Raw genomic sequence first — 21,968 nt, 5'->3', positions numbered from 1 at the left:
CCACGGAGAGCCTCAAGGTCCATAAATAGTAACACCTGGTTCCGGGCCCTAAGGAAGTCAGATTAGCTTCAACCAGAGCCAGGGCCTTTTCAACACTGGTGGAACGCTCTCCCTCATGAGACCAGGGCCCTGCAGGATCTGATTTTTTTCCGCAGACGTATCAATTAATGGCAAAAATTGCCCTAGACAAACGATCATGAGAACCCACCCCTGGCAGGATCTGAGCATATCCATCAATTATTTGAGATCACAAATGGAATGTCTTTTGCTATGTTTTCTTCCTTTTCCTAGATCTCTGCAAATGAAATAGAAATGCTTTTGATGAGGCTTCCACGCATGTTTAAGCAAGAGTTTTCTGGAGTAGGAGCAACACTGGAGAAGAGATGGAAGTTCTGTGCCTTTGAAGGAATTAAAACAACTTGACTGTGGACGGGAATGGAACTGTGTCGGGGGGAGACTGGTGGGGGGCATGGCAGGGGCGAGCGGAAGTATTAAAGGGCAACCCTTAGGTTTGGCATACACCTTCCCAGAGTGCTCCAAGCCTGGTTTTAGTTGCATTTGTGATGTCCTCTTGTGAAAATGTAGTTGTGTGCCAGTTCCAATAAAAAAGGGGAGGGGGGAACAAGACTTCTGAAATGTGACAGTTCTGTTTCCTATGAAAACTCAAAATTAGCTCACTGAGCAAATGAGAAGAATTTTCGGTTACTAAGCTCAGCGATATAAATGTAATATGTAGTAGATCTTCCTCAAGTTCCATTCCTGAGAGTCTTTCTGTTTAGTAAGAATACAAAAGTGATTTCACAGTAAGAGAAAGTATACCAAAAGCAAACTTGAAAATGTGTCTCAACGGTTATTGTATTTTGTAAATTAAGTTATGTCCTGTACCAGGGACTTTTGCCTTATTGCTAGAGGCCTGAAAAAAAATATGTGATTGGATTCCTTGAGAATGCTTTATCCAAAATATTATTTTTCTATTGTAACTATTCTCCGTTCTAAGTTCATTTAACATAGATTGCATATCGATTTTCATAAACATGTAAATAACGGAGGAAGTCAGTGTTATTGTATTGTATTTGGTATGTAACATTCAGGGTTATTGCATCCAAAAATAAGTATCCAGTTGCATTACTGTTATGGATTTTATAGCAAATATATTGATTTTTCCCAATAAATAGGACTTCTACCATAATGGCTTTTTCACGAGCTGTTATTTGATCCCATCTTATTAAAAATCCCAGTTCAGTGTAATACCATTGCTGTCTTTCTGCTCCAGCAGAAGCCAGAGATCCCATTCATTCTGATGCTGTGCGTTAGACATCTGCGTTCTAGTAGGGACAGAATAAAGTAATGTGAGACTGGATCCAGGGACAGAGAATGGACACCAAAAGAGCCTTTCACATTACCTATTTTTTTGCTGAAATGAACAAATTCTATCTTATCTATCTATCATTCATCATTCATTTAACTTATATGCTGCACTTCATCCGAGGATTACAGGGCAATTTACAGCATAGAAACACACAAATACATAACATAATAACAGGATAGTAAGCCACCCATCCCCACAGTTTAAAAGGCCATAGACGGTTTAATCAGCCAAATACCTATGTTGCCTTAAAACGTCATCATCCAGATTTCCTTTTTAACTTAAAAAAACACAATATGAAGCATATACATTGCCACATTATGCAGGATATCTAGAAGACCATCAATAGTTGTTTATAGCCTTTTCAAAGTAGGCTGCAGAAATATATTTGTTGTCTTAAAGTAAGAATTGTCTTTTTCTGAAAGCATAGTGTATTAGAATATTCTATTCAGAGAGAGAGAAAGAGAGAGTGAAGTCTCACTGAAAGGTAGAACCTTGTTTTGCAAAAATAATTAGAAGTGAAAGACACACACCCCCCTTCCCTCAGTGGATTATAACAAAAGGATCGTTACAAAAGGTCTGCAAACATGTTTGTTTATGGTAATTTCCATGTTAAAATTATAGGGAACAACTTATGACAGCCAGTTACATAGGTTTCTCGTTGCAATTATGACGGTAGAGGGATGTGCTAGTTTCTATTTTGAAAAATGTCCATATGAAAAATTTACTGCATTTTGGCCTCACACATTTGGAAACACCTGCATGTGGCATCCCCACGACTGGACTCAGCTCATTATTTCTTATTTTAATCAGCAAAGGGGGGGGAACTATGTTTCAGTGGCAAGAGTCAGCAAAAAAAATTATTTACACTACAGGCATATTTGCTGAAATGATGCCAGGTGGTAGCTGAGAATCAGCAGAAGAGTGACAGTGTTTTCATTTTCTTTTTTTTTCTTTCTTTTTTTGGCAATGTGCAGTTTGGAAGCTGAAGTCTTATTTGTGTGCCGAACATGTGCCATGCGGTATAAGAACGCAAGGCGCACTTCTTTCCCCACCACCTCATGCTACCATCTGCTGTAGCTACAATAAAATATCTGTTTTATTGGACTCCCATTGCCATGGAACCACGGGAACCGCCCATTTCCAAATATATTTATTTCTACCCATGAAGGAGAAAGGGAAGCGTTACTGTGATAGGAGATTTCTACAGTACAAAAATCCAGAGGAAACTTCCACTTCCCCAGTGACTTCCCATCAAGTATTTAGTATTTAGTGAGACACAGTATTGTGAAATCAGCTCTCAGTATCCCTCCAGGCCTACTTAACCTGATCTATTTTGCATCTGAGGAAACCGCATGGGTGGGCTCGTTCCATATTGCATGCTCTCAATGTGAGGGGGGGAAGGAAACTGGAGGAAAAAGAATGCCAAGACATGGCTAAAAAGCAACACGGGCAGCTGGTGTAGTCTATGTGCCAAGACGATGAGGTACAATCAGCTCACCCCTGGCTCACATATTGCCCACCTGGTCTTAGGCAAACCACTTTCAGCACAACAACTCTCCTCTGCAGCGCAAGTCTCCTCCACCTGCTCAAGGTGTGCTGTGCCTGTGTCAGGAATTTCAGAAGAGATGCTTGCCTAGCAGAGTCACGAACGCACCTGCCCTGTTCCTGCCACTCAGTGCTGAGCCAAGAACTACTGGGATCACAGACAAAACGGTTTATTTGTAGATTGAGTTGAAATACTTTATTGTCACTTGTACAACTTGTATACAGTGAGATTACACGATTGGGAGCTCAGCCACAGCGTATGAATGTGCTGCCATCTTGGAAGACAAACGGACTATAAAAGTAATGGTTATTTTATTAACTGTCATGGTCGCCCCGAAATCTTCGTTTCAAAAGAGAGAAACTTGTGGTGCGCAGAACCTCCTACATGAAGCAACAAGCAAAACACACACTCTCTCTCTCTCAAAAACAACAACGGAAGGAGCAAGGTGTCTGGTGTTACCATGTTGGAAACCCCAAGTTAAAAACCTAAGACTTTATCAAATAAGGGAATCACTGTGGAGTGGAGAGCTCCTGTGTCCCCTTTCTGTGGCTGGATCCTTTGGGTCTTTGCTCCAATCTGGAACCCGGCCTGACACACGTTCCAAGCCATCCTTCAAACCTTACACAAATGCTGAGTTTCAATAGGTTTATTCCTCGGCACAGAGGAAGCTGCTGGGGTCAGACTATTTGACCATTCGCTTTGGCTGGCAATGGCTCCCAAGGCCCTCCCTTACCCTGAAAAAATGGAGATAAATTTTCCTTGCTAGCTCGCTCCCAATTTACAATATTGTAAGAGTGTTTGTTCTGCGCTTGGTTTTATTTCTTCCATTTCATACAGATAAAAGAGGGGAAATATGGGCCTTGTGTCAAACTGCTTAGTCCAAAGTAAAATAACTTACTTTCATCTTCTCTGGGAGTTTCTGACCCAACTCCATAAATCCCTTCTTACACCCATTACCTCCCAGTCTAGCAAGACTCATGTAAGTCCTTCAGCTGTTTGTTCTCCTCTGTGTCAGGTGCCTTTAATTAGTTTGTTATGTAATTTGTTTTCCTGGAACTCTTATGAGTAAAATTAATTGCAAAGGAGGGAGGATCATCTTATCAACCCACATAGTAAAATAAGTAAAATATGTATAATGACAATGTTCCATGTACAACACATTTACATGCAAATGGCCACCCATATAATTTACAAAGAAAACCAGAAGCCAGCAATTGCAAGGAGAAACCCATAAACAGGGATATAAATTCACAACATGAATTAGCCCAGAAAGATGAAAGGCAACTTCCAGGCGGTTATTTAACTCCTGAGAGATGAGCAGCTACCAGCTCACCGGCATATAGATTTGCATCCTGATTTCTCCTATGTGATCACTTTTTTTGTACTTGGAAGGAACTCCTGATGTTATCCAGAATGCTGTCATACAGATATACCTGAATTGGGTGGGCTGTGTTTTCTCCAAGCCAGACCGTTGTAAATATATTTGCAGTGGACAAGGTTGATTCCCAACAATCTCTCCTTTACCTCATCTTTTTCATGTGTTTTTACCACAAAATGTATTTGCAATCAAATGTTCTGTAACTTTTTTTTACTAGATCAGTTTTAAAGGAATACAAGAATATGTGTGTGCGTGCATGTGCTCGTCTGCGCGCACACACACAGAGACACACACATATTCAACCACTGCAGGGAGCTTACTCTACTTTTAATAACATTTATTCTGCTTTAGAATACAATATGAAGTGCTATGAACTGGTATAATCTGATCTGGTTTGCATAACAATGTAAACAATTCCACCAGGCCCCAGGTATGACATCTTATGGATAAAGTCAACACGTGAGCAGGCATTCACAGATGTTGCGAGCAGCAGTGGTTGTGAGCATGTCAGCAGGAGAAAGCATGCTGCCACAATCATGGGAATTGCTGCTGTCTGCACATGTGATAGTCAAGTTCACACTGTATATTTGTCAACACGAATCCCAAGGACAGTTGGGACTGCTTGCAAGTAGAACAAAAGCTATGTATGAACTGGCACTCAAGACAGATATATTTCAACAATTATTGTGAATATTTTGAAACTAAGTACTGTAATTGTTTCTCCTATGTGAAGGGGCAGAGGGAGTTCAGCCCAGCGCATGTGGCTCTCACTCTGACAGCAGCCACAGAAAACGTCTTCGGTCTTAAGACAGATTGTTGGTGTCAGAGCCACCCGAGGTCCCAGCTCACAAGAGACCAAAATCCAGTCCAAGTTATATACAAAAGGTTTTATTGAAGAACATTGTTGTCGTTACATCCAAGCTCCGTGGCTCAGCATCTTTTACCCTTAGATGTTTGAAGTCCCCTCTGAGTCAGTCCCGCCCCTGCACCAGCTTAAGAGGCTTGTACTGCTCCACCTTTTCCTCTCCTTCCTTTTCCGCAGGGTCTTCCTGCCCCCCTGTGCTCCCTCCCTTCGGGACTCCCCCGAGGCTGAGTCTTCTGACGCCTGCTCCCCCCTCCTTCGTGCTTTGGGACCAGGCTCCTCCTCAGGGCTCTCCTCATTTCCGCGCGCCTCCACATTTGAACTTGGCGCGCGTACGTTGCCTCTGACCTTCCTTTCGACCGTTACGCTACTCTCGGTACTACACTCCTCCCCTTCCGGCAGGATGTTCTGCTCCGAACTCCTTCCCCTCTCTGCTCCCTGTTCTGCTCTTTCTGACACACTGGCAACTCCACCCCCTTCACTCCGTTCCGACGGAGAGGCCGGTCCCGATCTCCAACCCCCACTGGGGATTCCCTCTTCGTTCCCCTGCTTCTGACTGCTTCCCTCTCTACTGCCCCTTGGCCTGACCAGGGGGGCTCCCTTTTGGGAATCCTCGGATTCACTTGACGGACTCACTGACAACCTCGGGTCATCGTCATCCTCTTCCTCGTCACCCTGGGACCCCTCCCCCTCGCTCTCTGTCCCTGAAACCCTGACAGTTGGCATCAGAGAACTGCGTTTCCCAGTTATTACAACACTCTTATTACATCCGTGCAATCTCATCCTGCCGGCCTCGCACATTTGCATAACAAGGAACGTCAGATATCCAAATCTTAAGAGACAGTTTCAAGTCAGCAAATTCTGTGGTTTGCTATGTTTCTTGGGGGAGGTGGGGGCTGAGAGACAGATATGCTGAGCACCGCAGCATGTGAATGTATGTAGCAGAATACACACTATGGATGGTTCCAGAAAGATGCTTATGGACAAGGACACCAACAATGAGGATTCAGGGCAAGCCCAAGGCAATCTTTCTAATCTCTTGGTCTATTTGTGAAATTTTGGCAACATTGAGTATAACTGACAGTGAACAGAGTTCTGTGGTTTTGCATCAGTTGAAGTCCTGGTCACGCTGTTGTGAAACATTCTGTAACCAAGCTACTGTCTGAAGTGACTAAAATATTTGTTTCTAAATAGGCAAGAGTTTGTATAATTCAAAACTTTGCACCAAGGAAAGTTGGTCACCCAGCTGTTTTGTATCTGGAAGAATTAGGTCCTTCATGACAACTGAGAAAGCATCACCTCATTGAGCTGAGAGTAGGATGGGAAAAGTGACAGTCACTGAAGCCAAAGGTCAGCACAAAAATATTTTAAAAACTGGTGCGAATACAAAATATCAGGGGCAAAACAACCAAAATATACTTACTTAGATTGGTCACCTCAGCATAATACAAGCAACAGATAGTGCAGATTTATTCAGAAGCTTTTATAGGCATTGCATAATTGTAAGATATGTATTTGTCCAAGTCAGCCAACACAAAACAGATCTTACCAGAATCAGATAATTAAACATTGCCATGAATCAGACTCCTAAAACATTTTTCTCTGGGAACCTGACAAAAAGGACAGGATACTACACAATGGACTGCTACTGTAACGTGTCCACACTCACAAAAGTATCATTCTAGCTGTATACATCCTTACATCTGCTGTCTGTGTATATGTACTGGAAATGTCTGGAAATGCAGTTTCCAGGTGTGGAAGGTCGTCTGCTCTAAGTAACATTGTGGGGCATCATCAGCCCAAAACAATGGCTAATGTGAAACAGGAGGGAGGGGACAGGAAGTGTTAAAAAAAAGGACATGTACATTTATGTCTACAACTGGCTGGCTAAGGAAGCCAAGATGGAGATGGACTCAGAGGAGGAAAGGAAAATGCCAGCAACAGCCCTGATGGTGAATGGATCTTTGATGCCGTTCAACTCAATGCTTCTTCAAGTAACACCGGCTTGCTTCTTGTGTTGCTTCCTTCATTTGTTACAACAAAACAACAATGGAGTTGATTTCCTATTTTTTTTAAGAATAATTTTTTATTAACCGACCAATCACATCAAATCAAACCAAATTACATAAATTCCAAATTACACAGCCAAATTTTAAATTTTTGTTGGGGGTACCCATATTTCAAGTTCCGAAGGAGATCCCATCAACTTCTTGCTTCTTACTGCTGTTTTAATGTCCACAAATCTAACCTTATGATGTTCACAGTACTATCCAGTCCTTTCTTATTATTTTTCCACATCTCTTGTTGTTATTTTCATATATTTTTCCTTTCTCTTTGTGACCTCTGATAGCCTCCGCAAGCTGGTTAGAACAGTTTGTAATCCTGCGTGGATATTATTATTATTTTTTTATCCAGTAGCCATATCTAGATGTTTTCCATATAACATCACTTCCATACATCAAAACAGTCTTAGCATTATTAATCTTCACCAATCTGCCTCCTTTCTCAAAACCTCTGAGGAGATTCACTAGGAATGCAGTCTGAAAAGAATTCCGTTCTTCCTCCTGGCTATAAATCCTTTGGCAAGATGGCGACTCCAAATTAATTGCTGCGCCATTCCCAAAAGCTCTTATTGCTTCTCGGTCTCCATAAAGCATACTTTTGGTTAAAGTTTATCTCCACACAGACCTTAATCATCCTGCTTGGGTCAGTTCAACCGACAGTTCTAATGGAGTTGATTTCCAGCCCTTGGAAGTGGAAGCTATAATAAACCTGCTAATCTTTTAGGTGCCACAAGACTTTCTGCCATCTTATTGAAATTTTCGTTAGTTTCTTTCTTTGCATCCCTCAAAAAAAATTCTTTACGTAAAAATGTATAGCAATTCTAGCCTCAGGTCTTAATAACTTTATTGACTGTGTGGAGAGTTTCTTCAACAGCTCCAGTTTTTCAACAGAACATTTTATGCTGGTGAGAGAGGATCCCCACAGCAGAACTTCAATTTCCCAGCTTTGGGTCCCATAAACAGCTCTTCAGACACCCCTGAAAAATGCCCTGAGTCATTCTGAAATGCTTGCTTCCTTCACAGGCCCTTGCTTGCTCCTCCTGAATAGCAACGTCCTCTTCTTCCATTGCCTGCAAAACCCAAACCGCAATGACTATCGTTGGCAAAGATGTGGCAGTCCTGAGGCTCAATGGCCTCCAGACCCAATTAGGAGAACAAGAATCCCGTGAGCGATCAATTAGAGAACCTGCAGATGCAAACAACCTGGCAGCTGTAAATCCCTCCATCTAAAGGCAGCTGCTGTTTTTTAATTTTTTGTGTATCATAAAAAATACAAAGAAATGGATCTAGTATTGATCTGGCTTAAGGGGTGAAGGCTGGTTCAATTGAAGAGTAATGAGAAACTCATTTGAACTCAAGTGGGTGTTTTTTCACGTTCTTCCTTTGAAAGCAGTATTTACATAGCATTGTTCGTAGGACTGGCAAGGAGTAAAGACTATCTACAGGACTATCTACAAGAAGATCAAACCTATCCATTCTTAAGGAAACCAGCCCTGAGTGCTCACTGGAAGGACAGATCCTGAAGCTGAGGCTCCAATACTTTGGCCACCTCATGAGAAGAGAAGACTCCCTGGAAAAGACCCTGATGTGGGGAAAGATGGAGGGCACAAGGAGAAGGGGATGACAGAGGACAAGATGGTTGGACAGTGTTCTCGAAGCTACCAGCATGAGTTTGACCAAACTGTGGGAGGCAGTGGAAGACAGGAGTGCCTGGCGTGCTCTGATCCATGGGATCACAAAGAGTCAGACACGACTAAACGACTAAACAACAACAACAGGAGGGTAGATAACACAGAGATATTGTGAGTTGGCTGGCTTGATCACAGTCCCACATTTTGTCATCTCCATGAGTTGCTCAAACACATGCAGCTTCTAAAACCCGTGGAGAGTGGAGACCAGCGAAGGTGCTCTGCTGCAGACATTACTCCTCCATCCATGGGCGTTGGCAGGAACCATGCAAGTGTGTGGAACTTGGAACCCCATTCTCACTCTCCCTCATCGAGAGAGGGGTTTAGAGTGCCTGCATAGAGCTTCTGTCTCTCTTTCTGAGTGTGTTGCTATGGAAGTGTGATTCCCTCCCTTTCTTATAAGGGAAAAGGGAATTTGAACCTAATATCCAGCACTGCCACTTCTTCTGAGCCAGTGTGGTGTAGTGGTTAAGAGTGGTGGACTTGTAATCTGGGGAACCGGGTTTGAGTCTCTGCTCCTCCACATGCAGCTGCTGGGTGATCGTGGGTTAGTCACACTTCTCTGAAGTCTCTCAGCCCCACTCACCTCACAGAGTGTTTGTTGTGGGGGAGGAAGGGAAAGAAGAATGTTAGCCGCTTTGAGACTCCTTCGGGTAGTGATAAAGCGGGATATCAAATCCAAACTCCTCCTCCTCCTCCTCCTCCTCCTCTTCTTCTTCTTCTTCTTCTTCTTCTTCTTCTTCTTCTTCTTCTTCTTCTTCTTCTTCTTCTGCATCATGGTGATTCAACTCCTACCAGCTTCCATGACTTTCTTGATTCAACCCCTAATCTAAATGTTCTCCCTAATCTAAATGGCACGACCGTCCTCCATCCCAAAGCACACATTAATTTGTATGAAAGAACTGTCACTGCCAATTGCATCTGACTGAGGTTTTCTGGCCTTGTTTGATTTTAGTGAATTCTCAAGTGCATGGGAGATCTCACGGCCTCAGTGGTTTGAGGAGCCCCTCCATGGGTCCCCAACCCCACCTCCTGCAGGCAAGGCTCAAATCCAGCATGCTCATTAACACTATCCATGGACAGATAAACCAAACAGCATCAAGGCCTGAAGTGAATAAAGGACACAGAGTGGGGGCGAGAAAACAGAAGGAACAGCATGTGGGAAAATCACAAATGTTAAGCAGTAGCACCAAGCAAAGCTGGGGGTTTTAAAAACTGTTCATACTTTGTTTTACAATTCCATCCACTTTTAATGAGGGTGAACTTCTGCAGGAAATGTGGCAAAAACATTTTTTAAAAAACCTTGCCATCACAATCAAGCCAATTATTTTTAAAATGGTAAAAGTAAAAACAAAACCCTCAAGTTATTTTACAAAAAAGAGACTCACTGTCTGTCCAGTGGAGCTCACTCACACGAATAGTGAAATAATGAAACAACAAAGTTGGCCCAGAGTTTTGCTAGTGTGCAGGTGTGGCCTTCAAAGAAACAGATCTGAGCATGCCCAGAACAGACATATTGGTTCCTGGGTCTATCAGGATTGTCATCATGACAACAGGAGGGAGGGGAAAACTGCTAAGAGGCAGTAGCTCCATTAAGCAAGGGTGGCAAATTTGTGGCTATCCAGACATTCTTGAATTACAACCTCACCATCCCTGACTGTTGGCCATGCCAGCTGGAGCTGATGAGAACTCAAATTCAACAACATCTGGAGGGCCACAGGCTCCTCATTCCTGCTGTAAATAATGCCTCACACAGCGGCAGTTTTCATATTTCCTAGAGATGATTAAATTTTTTAGAATTCAACACACGGGATAACAAACTAATGGAGACTTTGCCAACTCAGCAAATCCCTCCCAGCAGGAGCAGGAGGAGATTTTTATTCTGCTCCGTTTTACTTGAGATGTTGTCATAGTCTCAAAATCCTTCCAACTGATTTCCCTTGGGACTTTTAGAACTTGTAATCCTCTTTATCTAGCTCCACTCTAATTACTTCTGTTATATATTAGAAATTAGGTTGTGGTTTGAAATGGACATTTTTTTTGGTCAACTGCTCTGAATTAAATGGGAAGAAAATATGGCTTCTTCTAGCTTCTCTGCAGAACACCAGGGGGCACAAAACGCTAAACTGTCCATTGGCCAGCACCCGCTTTTTCTGGTTGTGAGTTGATAAGGTTGTGAGAAGCCCCAAAATGGAGAGAAGATTGAAGCTTTTAAACCAAAACCCTTCATCATCTTGATCTGTGTGAATTTATTTTTTTATATTGCATTTATTTATTGATTTTATTTCATGAAATTATACACCCCTTGATTGTAAAATCATCAAAGCGGGTTACCAAAAAAACAACAACCCACACATACACACACTAAAATTCAGAATGACAGGAACATGGCTGTGATTAATGTAGCAAACTGAACATGGCCAGCCTTAGGGGCTCCTTGTCTTCACTGCAGGGCCCTTGGTATGGAGACCTTTCATGACAAAAACCTCCCCACTTCCATCCTCACCCTGGGCCAGCAGGGGGATACTGTAGATAGTTATGCAAATAAGGGATCGAAAGTGACATTCAGTGATTGGATAGTTTTAGAAAATTGTTACAGTTACGTTGTACTGGAGCTCTATATAAGCAGGCTGACTGAACCCTTCAGTTCAGTTCTGTTCTGGCCTGTGAATAAACAAGAGCTGTTTGAAGAATCCCTGTGTCGTCTGATATGTTCACCCACAACTTAACACATCCCATGCAACCAGATGATGTTTCTCTGTGCGGTGGGGCATGAATTCAATTCAGTTTGCATTAAAACAATATGGGAACTTAAGCACAGCCATGCTTTGAAATTCACACTTCTCCGAATTTTGCAATGCCATTCTGGAACCAAACAATGTTTACAGAATTGCCTATATTAAGGGGGGGGTGTAAATAAAAATGAAGAATTGAATGATAGTAAACGGTATACAAACGTGCTGTCAGGGGTTCAGAAGGAGAGACACAGGAGGGGGAGCAAATGGAGAGTGAGGAGGAGGAGTACGAGGGGGGCGCAGGCAGTGACAGTGGCCAGAGTTATTCCACAAGCCTCTCTAGCGAATCGGAGGACTCACAGAAGGGAGCGCCGGTGGCCAGAGCGAGGGGGGTTCCAGGGGGGAAGCCCCAGGAGGAAGGGGCCAGCGGGGAGTCCCTGAGCAGCAGTTGGAGATCAGGACCAGCGTCTCCACCAGAGCGCAGTGGGGAGGGGGAGTCCCAGGAGTCGGGACCAGTGTCCTCACCACCAGAGGGAGGAGAGGAGTCAGGTTTGGCAACGCCCACATCAGGAAGCGGGGAAACAGTCAGAAGGAAAGTCACCGGCTGGGCGCGCGCGCCAAGTTCAAATGTACAGGAGCGCGGCACAGCGGGAAGCCCGGGAAGGGAGCCAGGTCCTAAAGCCCGCCGGAGGGAGGGACAAGACTCAGGGGGCTCAGCGTCAGAGGAGTCCAGGAAGGAGGAAACCCCAGAGGGCAGAAGGACCCAGCGAAGGAAAGAACAGCGCAAGAGGTGGAGCCGGGCTAGAATCTTAAACTGGTGTGGGTGGAGCAGTGAGTCAGAGGGGACTTAGCCGGTCTAGCGTCAAGACGTGGGTCTGCGCGCCCAGAGCTTTGAAATGGAAACTAAACTTAAATAAAGACTTTTGTACATTATATCCACCGGGCGTTGGTCCTCTGTGAGCTGGGATCTAGAGGCAGACCTGACACGTGCTTATTAGGAGAAATTCATATTAAAATGCTGATGGATTCTGTAAGGATTTTTTTTAAAGGAGATTACTGCAGATATGTGGACCACAATTAAAGATTGGAAAAATGAGAAATTAAGAAAATCTAAATTAACAGATGCATCTGCCCCTCGTTTCAAAGAAGTGCATGTCCAGCTTCTTGAATCTCCGGGCAGGCCTAGAAAAGACTCATTTCTGACAATCTGGAGAGAGTTGGCACCAGGCAGCTTCTCTGCCCTTATCCAGGTGTCAATGGTCCTTTCAGTACGGCCACACAAACTTGCTGCCACCCCCAGCACCAACATGCAAACCACGCTGCTAGTTCCTAGAGGACTGGAAAGACACTTGTATACCTGTAAAGCCTGGAGTAATTGCTGTGATTTAATAGAATCAGGAGCTGGAAAGGAGAATTTGTTGTTGCTGGTGGCTGCCTCAAATGTCCCTTGTCGGAAGGACAGGTCACAAGCTTAACTTAATAACTAAGAAGTACACCTTACTTGGAGGTCATGAATGAGACATTTGGAGGAGGACGTGTGTGTGTGTGTACATAATTGTGTTAAGCTTATTTTTAGTTGCTCTTTTCTTAATACCATTTTATACTTTTACATGCTTTGTTGATGATTCATTAATAATATAATAGGATTTATGCTGTAATTGTGATGTATAGACTGTTTTTAGTTGCTGGTTTGCCAGTAGTGTTTTTAAAGATGGCAATTGCTTTATTGATGTTTTGTTAATTATATTGCATGATTTGTGTTGCACTTGTGATGTTTTCTTAAGTTATTGTTATTTATTGTTTGTAAGCTGCTTTGGGATTCATGTGAAGGGAAAGCAGCATATGAAGTCCAGGACCCTTGTACTTATGGGACCGCCTCTCCTGTTATGCCCCATGGAGGACCTTAAGGTCCATAAATAGCAACACCCTAGAGGTCCCGGGCCCTAAGGAAATTAGATTAGCCTCAACCAGAGACAGGGCCTTTTCAACATGGGCTCCGGCCTGGTGGAACTCTCTGCCTCATGAGACCAGGGCCCTGCAGGTCTGATTTTTTCCGCAGGGCCTGTAAGACAGAGTTGTTCTGCCTCGCCTTGGGCTTGGAGTCAATTTGATTCCCTCCCCCTCTTTCTTTTTTCCTTTCTCCTCCTGTGATGAGGCTGCATTTTAATTTTAATGTTTCAATGTTGTATTTTAATCTTGTTTTTAAGTTGTATTCATTCAACTTGTTTTTATTATTGCTTGTTAGCCGCCCTGAGCCCGGCCTTGGCTGGGGAGGGCAGGGTATAAGTAAATTTTATTATTATTATTATTATTAATAATAATAATAATAATAATAACAATAACCAACTCCTTTGCATAAAACCTGTTCTGCATAAAAACATTCCATCTATTTATGGGTTTAGTTCTACTGGAAGAAGGCTAGTACCATGGTACCTTGGGTTACATACGCAGCAGGAGGCCCTATTAGCTAAAGTGGTGCTTCAGGTTAAGAACAGTTTCAGGTTAAGAACGGACCTCCAGAACGAATTAAGTTCTTAACCCGAGGTACCACTGTACACCGTTTCCTTAGAAATCCCCACCTAGGCTCCTCTTTGCAGTCTTTTAATAGTAATAATTTTAGGCTTTCATATCTTACGGAGCTGCTTCCTTCTTTTCTGAGATGGTTGCCTTTTGAGATTTCCCTTCCTATTTCTGCCTATGTACCCATAACTCATCCTGGTGTTCTCCAGATCTTGGGGGACCTCCCTTCAGCAGCACCCTGGGTGCCAATTATCACGGAGGAGGAGGGTTTTCGTTTGGTTTTATTTAATTTATTTATTTTATACCACCCTTCAGCTGAGGATAGCAGGGCAGTCTATAGTCTAAAAGCACAAGAATGCTATGGCACAGTAACAAAAAGGCCATAGATTGTTTAATTATTGTTGTTGTATAGTCGTTTAGTCGTGTCCGACTCTTCGTGACCCCATGGACCAGAGCACGCCAGGCACTCCTGTCTTCCACTGCCTCCCGCAGTTTGGTCAAACTCATGCTGGTAGCTTCAAGAACACTGTCCAACCATCTCGTCCTCTGTCCTCCCCTTCTCCTTGTGCCCTCCATCTTTCCCAGCATCAGGGTCTTTTCCAGGGAGTCTTCTCTTCTCAGGAGGTGGCCAAAGTATTGGAGTCTCAGCTTCAGGATCTGTCCTTCCAGTGAGCACTCAGGGCTGATTTCCTTCAGAATGGATCGGTTTGATCTTCTTGCAGTCCATGGGACTCTCAAGAGTCTCCTCCAGCACCATTATTCAAAGGCATCAATTCTTTGGCGATCTTTGTGGTCCAGCTTTCCCTTCCATACATCACTACTGGGAAAACCATAGCTTTTACTATATGGACCTTATTGTTTAATTAGCCAAAGGCTAAATAAGTGGCTTCTTTTTGCCGGGTACCTAAGGATATGTAACAAACACACCAGGCAAACCTCTCTAGGGAGAGCATCGTACAAGTTGTAGCCCCCCAAAATCTGAAAGGCACCAGGCTGACAAAAGCTGTTGTTTCTGAAAATGAACAATTACGGTCTCAAGTGATTTCTGGAAGTAGTGTTGACCTTTACAATGAAAAGAACTTTACCCATGACTATGTATCTCTGTATCTATCTATGTCTATATCTATCTTCTAGCTGCTAAATATTTCCCCCTATGGAACTAGTCATTTGTACTCCCCTCTTTTTAAATGTCTCGTAGTGATATAAATGGTTTGTTTATCATTAACAAAAACAATAAACCTCTCAAGAATTGGTTGTTGACAAACACACTGCTATTCTGTTTAATATTCAGTAGCAAGTCCTAAGTGCTGAAAATCACCAATTTATTGCAGATTATTGCCTGAATACATTTCAGAAGCAAATGCAGATCATTAGAGCCTACAAGATAAAGTTTAAAATTTAAAAAAGCTAACTAAAGCTACTGATTTTCACTGAGCCAACTAGTGACATACATTATTTTTTTTTAATTTGAATGTTAAATGAAGCTTTGTTCATTTAAGGATTGCTGTTATCTACAAAAAATAAGCTCTAACCCCTTCCCATTTTTCTTCAGCAGTAGAGAAAACAGTTATGCATTTTAAAATGGGCGAAGACTTCACATCTATGTGTGTGTTTGTATATGTGTATATCACAAGAGAAGCATACGGCTCACGCAGTCTGCAGTATGTTCGTGAATTGCACTTACTTCAATAGCAAAAATATATTCCGATGGATCGTGCCATGGATGCCACCTTTTTTTGCAATGAATGGCAGGGACTTTCCTCACCATAGCAACTACGCTTATCTCCAAAGAACGTTAGTCTCCTGTATTAGCAATTTTACATCATTAAATATAAGAAGCAGTTGCATGGCATTTGGCTAGATTATATTGTTTAATATATATACAGTGGCACCTCGGGTTAAGTACTTAATTTGTTCCAGAGGTCCGTTCTTAACCTGAATCTGTTCATAACCTGAGGTACCACTTTAGCTAATGGGGCCTCCAGCTGCTGCCGCGCCGCCTGAGCACGGTTTCTGTTCTCATCCTGAAGCAAAGTTCTTAACCCGAGGTACTATTTCTGGGTTAGCGGAGTCTGTAACCTGAAGCGTCTGTAACCCGAGGTACCACTGTAAAAATATATAAAATATAGTGTGTGTGTGTGTGTGTGTGTTTTTCTCTCTCCAGCACTTACTAATGGAAAACTGAAAAATATGGTGAGATAATTGAAGAGCTAAGAACATACAAATCACACCACCCCATCATTAATGAGGGGGGGGGGGCGATGAACAGAGGCCTTCTCTCTGATGCTTTATTTTCCACATCTGATCTCCCTGTTGTTGAGAACCTTTGCTAAGTGTCTGACTTAAAAAAAAAAAAAAAGGCTGTGAGCGGGGAGGTAAGCAGGAGGAGAAAAGATGAAAGACTGCAGAAATTCTCCTGATTGGCATAATAGCTCATTTCGCATGGCCTCTATCCTTGTGCACGCAAATCTGAATAAACTTTTATGGTTCACGCTGCCAGAAAGCTTCCTTTGTGCCAGAGGTTCCCAATTACCTAAATACTGCGGACCTCCAGTTTTTCAAAAGCCAAACTATTGACTCCCTACTATTGCTATCTCTTTGGCAGTTTTTGTTATGTGACGCGCACCCCCCTGCCAGGGGCCACTGAACACCCATTGGGAACCAGTACGTTAAAAGAAGCTTGCAGACAAGCATGGCAGGTCTTGTCCCATCATCCACCGTAATTTCAGTAAATGTCCAAAGGGCCATGAAAGTTTCCTCTCTCGGAAGCCGCACCTCAAGGCACAGAACAAAAACTGGGAGATAATTGGGGTGTGTGTGTTTGTTTTTGGCGAAAGCCCCATTTAATGCCATCATGCTGCTGTGTGCTCCTTTGTGCCTGAGCACATCTTTCCACCCTAGCAATGGGGGGGGGGGGGGTTTGATTTCTTTATTTCCTTTCTCATACCCTCCAAGCATCCCAATGTAATGTGCTTGGTTTTTTCTTAATCAGCTGAAATGGTGCTTACTAGGTATCAATGTATCTCGATTTTCCTGTAGCTAGTCTTTCTTTCTTTTCTTTTGGCAATCATTTGTAGCCAAGTAAGGTTGTTTTCCATAAACACAGTTTTAACAATGAGTCCGTAAGTGACTGTGGAGGCCAATTCTGGATCCACACGTCCTTCCACAGTGGGGACATTGGTTTCCGGGTGGGAGTTGATCACGGTGAGGGTTTGCCAAGCGTGCCTTCCTCTTAGCACGTTTCTCCCTTATAATAATAATAAAAAATAATAATAATAAATTTTATTTATATCCCGCCCTCCCCAGCCGAAGCTGGGCTCAGGGCGGCTAACAACGATCAAATAATCAAACAATCAAATAAGCAAACATTCTAAAAATATTCCATTATAAAAATCAATTAAAATCAGATTAATGGCAACCGATTAAACAAAATTCTGTGTAGGTTGCCAGAGGAGGGAGTCAGGCTGCACCCTGACCAAAGGCCTGGTGGAACAACTCTGTCTTGCAGGCCCTGCGGAAAGATGTCAGGTCCCACAGGGCCCTAGTCTCTTGTGACAGAGCGTTCCACCAGATTGGAGCCGCAGCCGAAAAAGCCCTGGCTCCAGTTAAGGCCAGCCTGACCTCTCTGAGGCCTGGGACCTTGAGGATGTTATTATTTGCAGACCGCAGGTTTCTCTGTGGGGCATACCAGGAGAGGCGGTCCCATAGGTACGAGGGTCCTAGGCCGTATAGGGCTTTAAAGGTTAAAACCAGCACCTTAAACCTGATCCTGTACTCCACCGGGAGCCAGTGCAGCTGGTATAGTACCGGATGAATGTGATCTCGCAGCGAAGACCCCATAAGGAGTCTCGCCGCGGCATTCTGCACCCGCTGGAGTTTCTGGGTCAGTCTCAAGGGCAGCCCCACGTAGAGCGAGTTACAATAATCCAGTCTGGAGGTGACCGTCGCGTGGATCACAGTGGCTAGGTAAGGGCGAGAGAGATAAGGGTCCTGAGTTTGAGTGTCTTCAAAGCCCATGACACCTTTGGTAAAGGCTGTTCTCCAACTGGACCATTCGCAGGCTGGTGTTTCCCAGTTGTCAGTGTTTATACTACATTTTTTTATATTTGCCTTGAGACAGTCTTTAAACCTCTTTTGTTGACCACCAGCATTACGCTTTCCATTTTTAAGTTTGGAATAGAGTAGTTGCTTTGGAAGATGATCATCAGGCATTCGCACAACATGACCAGTCCAACGAAGTTGATGTTGAAGAATTATTGCTTCGACACTGGTGATCTTTGCTTCTTCCAGTACAGTGGTGCCTCGGGTTACATACCCTTCAGGTTACATACGCTTCAGGTTACAGACTCTGCTAACCCAGAAATAGTACCTTGGGCTACGAAGTGGTGCTTCAGGTTAAGAACAGTTTCAGGTTAAGAATGGACCTCCGGAACGAATTAAGTACTTAACCCGAGGTACCAATGTACACTGATATTAGTTCGCCTGTCTTCCCAAGTGATGCGTAAAATTTTTTGGAGACACTGTTGATGGAATCTTTCAAGGAGTTGTAGATGGCGTTTATAAGTGGTCCATGTTTCACAAGCATACAGTAAGGTTGCTAGTACAATAGCTTAGTAAACAAGCATTTTGGTTTCCCTGTGAATGTCCCAGTCCTCAAACACTCTGCTCTTCAGCTGGGAGAAAGCCGCACTCGCAGAGCTCAGGCGATGCTGGATTCTTGCATCAATGTTGGCCCTTGTAGAAGGCATAGCTGTCAACCGTCCCTTATTTGGTGGGAAAGTCCCTTATCCCAGTGCTGTGTCCTGCTGCTGTCCCTTACTCATGAGGTCCCTTAAATTTCCCGGGTTTCAAAGGAAGCAGCTCCTCTCCCTCCCTCTCTCCCTGCCGGCCAGGGAGGAGGGAGGCTCCAGCTGTGTTGCTTGGCTGCGTTGCTCACCCAATAAGTCTAAGAACGACTGGGGGGGTGGAGCTTGCATGCTTTGTGCAGATCAAATCGGCCGCGTTGCCTGGGGACTCACCTTTGCTCAGCGCTTCCCAGCGGAGAGGTGACAGTGGTTTTCCTTGCTGCATCCCCTTTGCCGGGTTGCTGCACTGTGGGAACCACCGCTTGAGGCTTCGTTTGGCTGCTCGCTGGGCTTTCTGCCTTTGGCTTGGAGGGGCTCAGAAGTTGAACATACCTGTGCTCTGAAAATCCCTTATTTTGGCTGCTGATCCCTTATTTCCGAGGCTGCTGGTCCCTTATTTTCAAATCTGTAAGTTGACAGCTATGGGAAGGATAACTGCCTAGGTAGCAGAAGTGATCGACAGTCTATAAAAGGACTAAATAAAGCAAGTAATGAAATGCACCTTCATGTCAGTAACTGCAAAGCAGCTACAGGAATGTATGAATGCAGATTGCTTCAGGGCCTTCCAATGCTATCCATATGTTCCTCTGGTCAAAACGTGTTAAATCAATTGGAATACACGTAGCAGCACCTCCTCCTGCCTTGGTTTGTAATGATATCCAGCCTGAAAGGGATGAGGCATTCTGGTAACATCTGCAGAATGGTGCTTATTATTACGTAGGTGGGTAGGTAACCTCGACTGGCTAGACGCAGAGCAAAAAACAAAAGCCTAATTGTGTGTCATCAACATACATAGGTTGCAATTGAGCATGAAAACTACTTGCAGATGTTACATTTTGCCGCCTTCACACCTGGTTTGCAGCAGCCTACAAATTCCCAGGGCCTTTGCTGAAGTGCTGTCTTCATGCTAGAAACGGCGTTTGAACACTCCGTGGAGAACACAATCAAGAAAAAGGAGCACCCTGTCTTACTCCCAAGATCCAAGGAGCCCTTCAGCTGTTGAGCACTTTTGTATACAGGGAAAATGTAGTATCAATTCATCTATCTAGGTTCATCTGGGCAAGTGTTTTTCTCCCTTTTAACGTATCAGCACAAGCCACATCTGGGCCCTTTAGTTCGCATTCCCGCCACCAGAACTGGATCTGCAATTCTTCATCTTAAAATCCTGAAATTCTTCCACTGGAAAATGTAAATTAAGAGGGCATGCAGAGGGTCAAGTGGGGAGGCCTCTGTTGGTGCAGACAAGTCTGAAGGAGACTCCTTAAGGATGCTGCTGTTGGGAATTCCATTCCACCCTTTGCTGCAGATATGTGGATTGTTGCACGTCACAGATCTGTTTACAATCCAGCACAGATTGCTGGCGTGAGTAGAGCTTCTGCTCTGTATTGCTTTTGTTTTCAGTCTCTCTCCGAGAAGACGGCAAGGAGAGAAGCCATGTTTTCTTTGTCCTGATTTATGTATAATAAATGCAGAGTTTAGTATTGTGTCCACACAGCCTAGGGCTTGCCGATCAGAAGGTCGGCGGTTCGAATCCCCGCGACGGGGTGAGCTCCCGTTGCTCGGTTCCTGCTCCTGCCAACCTAGCAGTTCAAAAGCACATCAAAGTGCAAATAGATAAATAGGTACCACTGTGGCAGGAAGTTAAACGGTGTTTCCGTGCGCTGCTCTGGTTCGCCAGATGCGGCTTAGTCATGTTGGCCACATGACCCAGAAGCTGTACGCCGGCTCCCTCGGCTAGTAAAGCAAGATGAGCGCCGCAACCCCAGAGTCGGCCACGACTGGACCTAATAGTATCGTGTCCACACCTCAAGCCTCATCTGTTGTACAGTTTACACTGCTGAGTAATGTGTGCTCAAGCCTGCTCTGCAGCTTGAGTCATAGATGCATGTCGGGGAGGATGACTGATGGATCTCTGCAGCAGCAAGGCTGAGAGGGGAGACGCTCCAGCTGGGACGAAGCCAGCTGGCTTTTCATCCCCCGGTTCCGACAGCTGGGGACATCGCCTCTAGGTGAAAATGTTTCTGTGAATGCAGAATAAAAGCCAAGGAGGAACCACTCACATTCCCCAATGTCTCATCAGATTGCTGTTTCTCTTAGTCTAGTGGATGAGAAGCTGCATTCATGGAAGCCATGGGATTCTCTGGAAGCATCCTTTGGCCGTCCTTAATGAGAATACCAGAATCTGCCAATCCTGGTTTCTCTCTTTCCCATTTCCCCTGTTCTTCACATTTCTTCATATTTGTGGTTTTTCTTTTAAAGTGCTGATGGAAATTTGTCAGCATTTTAGTGCAAATTTCTCCAGATATGGAAATTTGGAAATGAGGCTTTGCCTGATGTATACATTTTTCCAATTTCTCCCCATGTTAAGTGCATTATATTTCATGAGGTCCAGCGCCGAGGGCCTTCTGGCGGTTCCCTCATTGCGAGAAGCAAAGCTACAGGGAACCAGGCAGAGGGCCTTCTCGGTAGTGGCGCCCGCCCTGTGGAACGCCCTTCCAGCAGATGTCAAAGCGATAAACAACTACCTGACATTCAGAAGACATCTTAAGGCAGCCCTGTTCAGGGAAGTTTTTAACATGTGATATTTTACTGTATTTTTGGTTTTTATGGAAGCCACCCAGAGTGGCTGGGGAGGCCCAGCCAGATGGGCGGGGTATAAATAATAATTATTATTATTTTTACAACTATATGCTTTTTATGCACACTTTCCCCTAACAGACACATTTTGTACACATTATTTGGTTGGAGAAGTGAACCACACAAGATGGATACGTGCAAATTTTGAAGGATACCTGCCTTTCACTACGTGTATTGTTTCAGAAAGTGCAAATCAGGTAGGTTCACATTAATATCCAGCCCAAATCTAATTTATCCTCCAAGTCTAGTAATTGGTAATAAAGTTTCCTGCAACACAGTTTGCCCATTTCTCTCCATCTTCCCACAAAGCCACAGTGGTTGTGGGG

At 43.9% G+C, this 21,968-nt stretch overlaps 1 protein-coding gene across 10 annotated transcripts in view; it reads left to right on the top strand.

Moving 5' to 3' along the window:
- ENOX1 (ecto-NOX disulfide-thiol exchanger 1) overlaps positions 1 to 1,189 on the top strand; it is a 276,927-nt gene extending 275,738 nt beyond the window's left edge. For all 10 annotated transcript variants that reach the window (XM_083748441.1, XM_083748450.1, XM_083748449.1 and 7 more), the window contains one exon: positions 292 to 1,189. In XM_083748441.1, the coding sequence (XP_083604567.1) occupies positions 292 to 423 (132 nt within the window). In that variant the 3' untranslated portion in view covers positions 424 to 1,189. The remainder of the gene's footprint in view (positions 1 to 291) is intronic.
- Positions 1,190 to 21,968: the final 20,779 nt, after the last annotated feature.

Source organism: Podarcis gaigeae (genome assembly GCF_964106915.1).
Source record: "Podarcis gaigeae genome assembly, chromosome: 7".
Classification (NCBI taxonomy): Eukaryota; Metazoa; Chordata; class Lepidosauria; order Squamata; family Lacertidae; genus Podarcis; species Podarcis gaigeae.
This window is presented reverse-complemented; position numbering and strand designations above follow the sequence as displayed.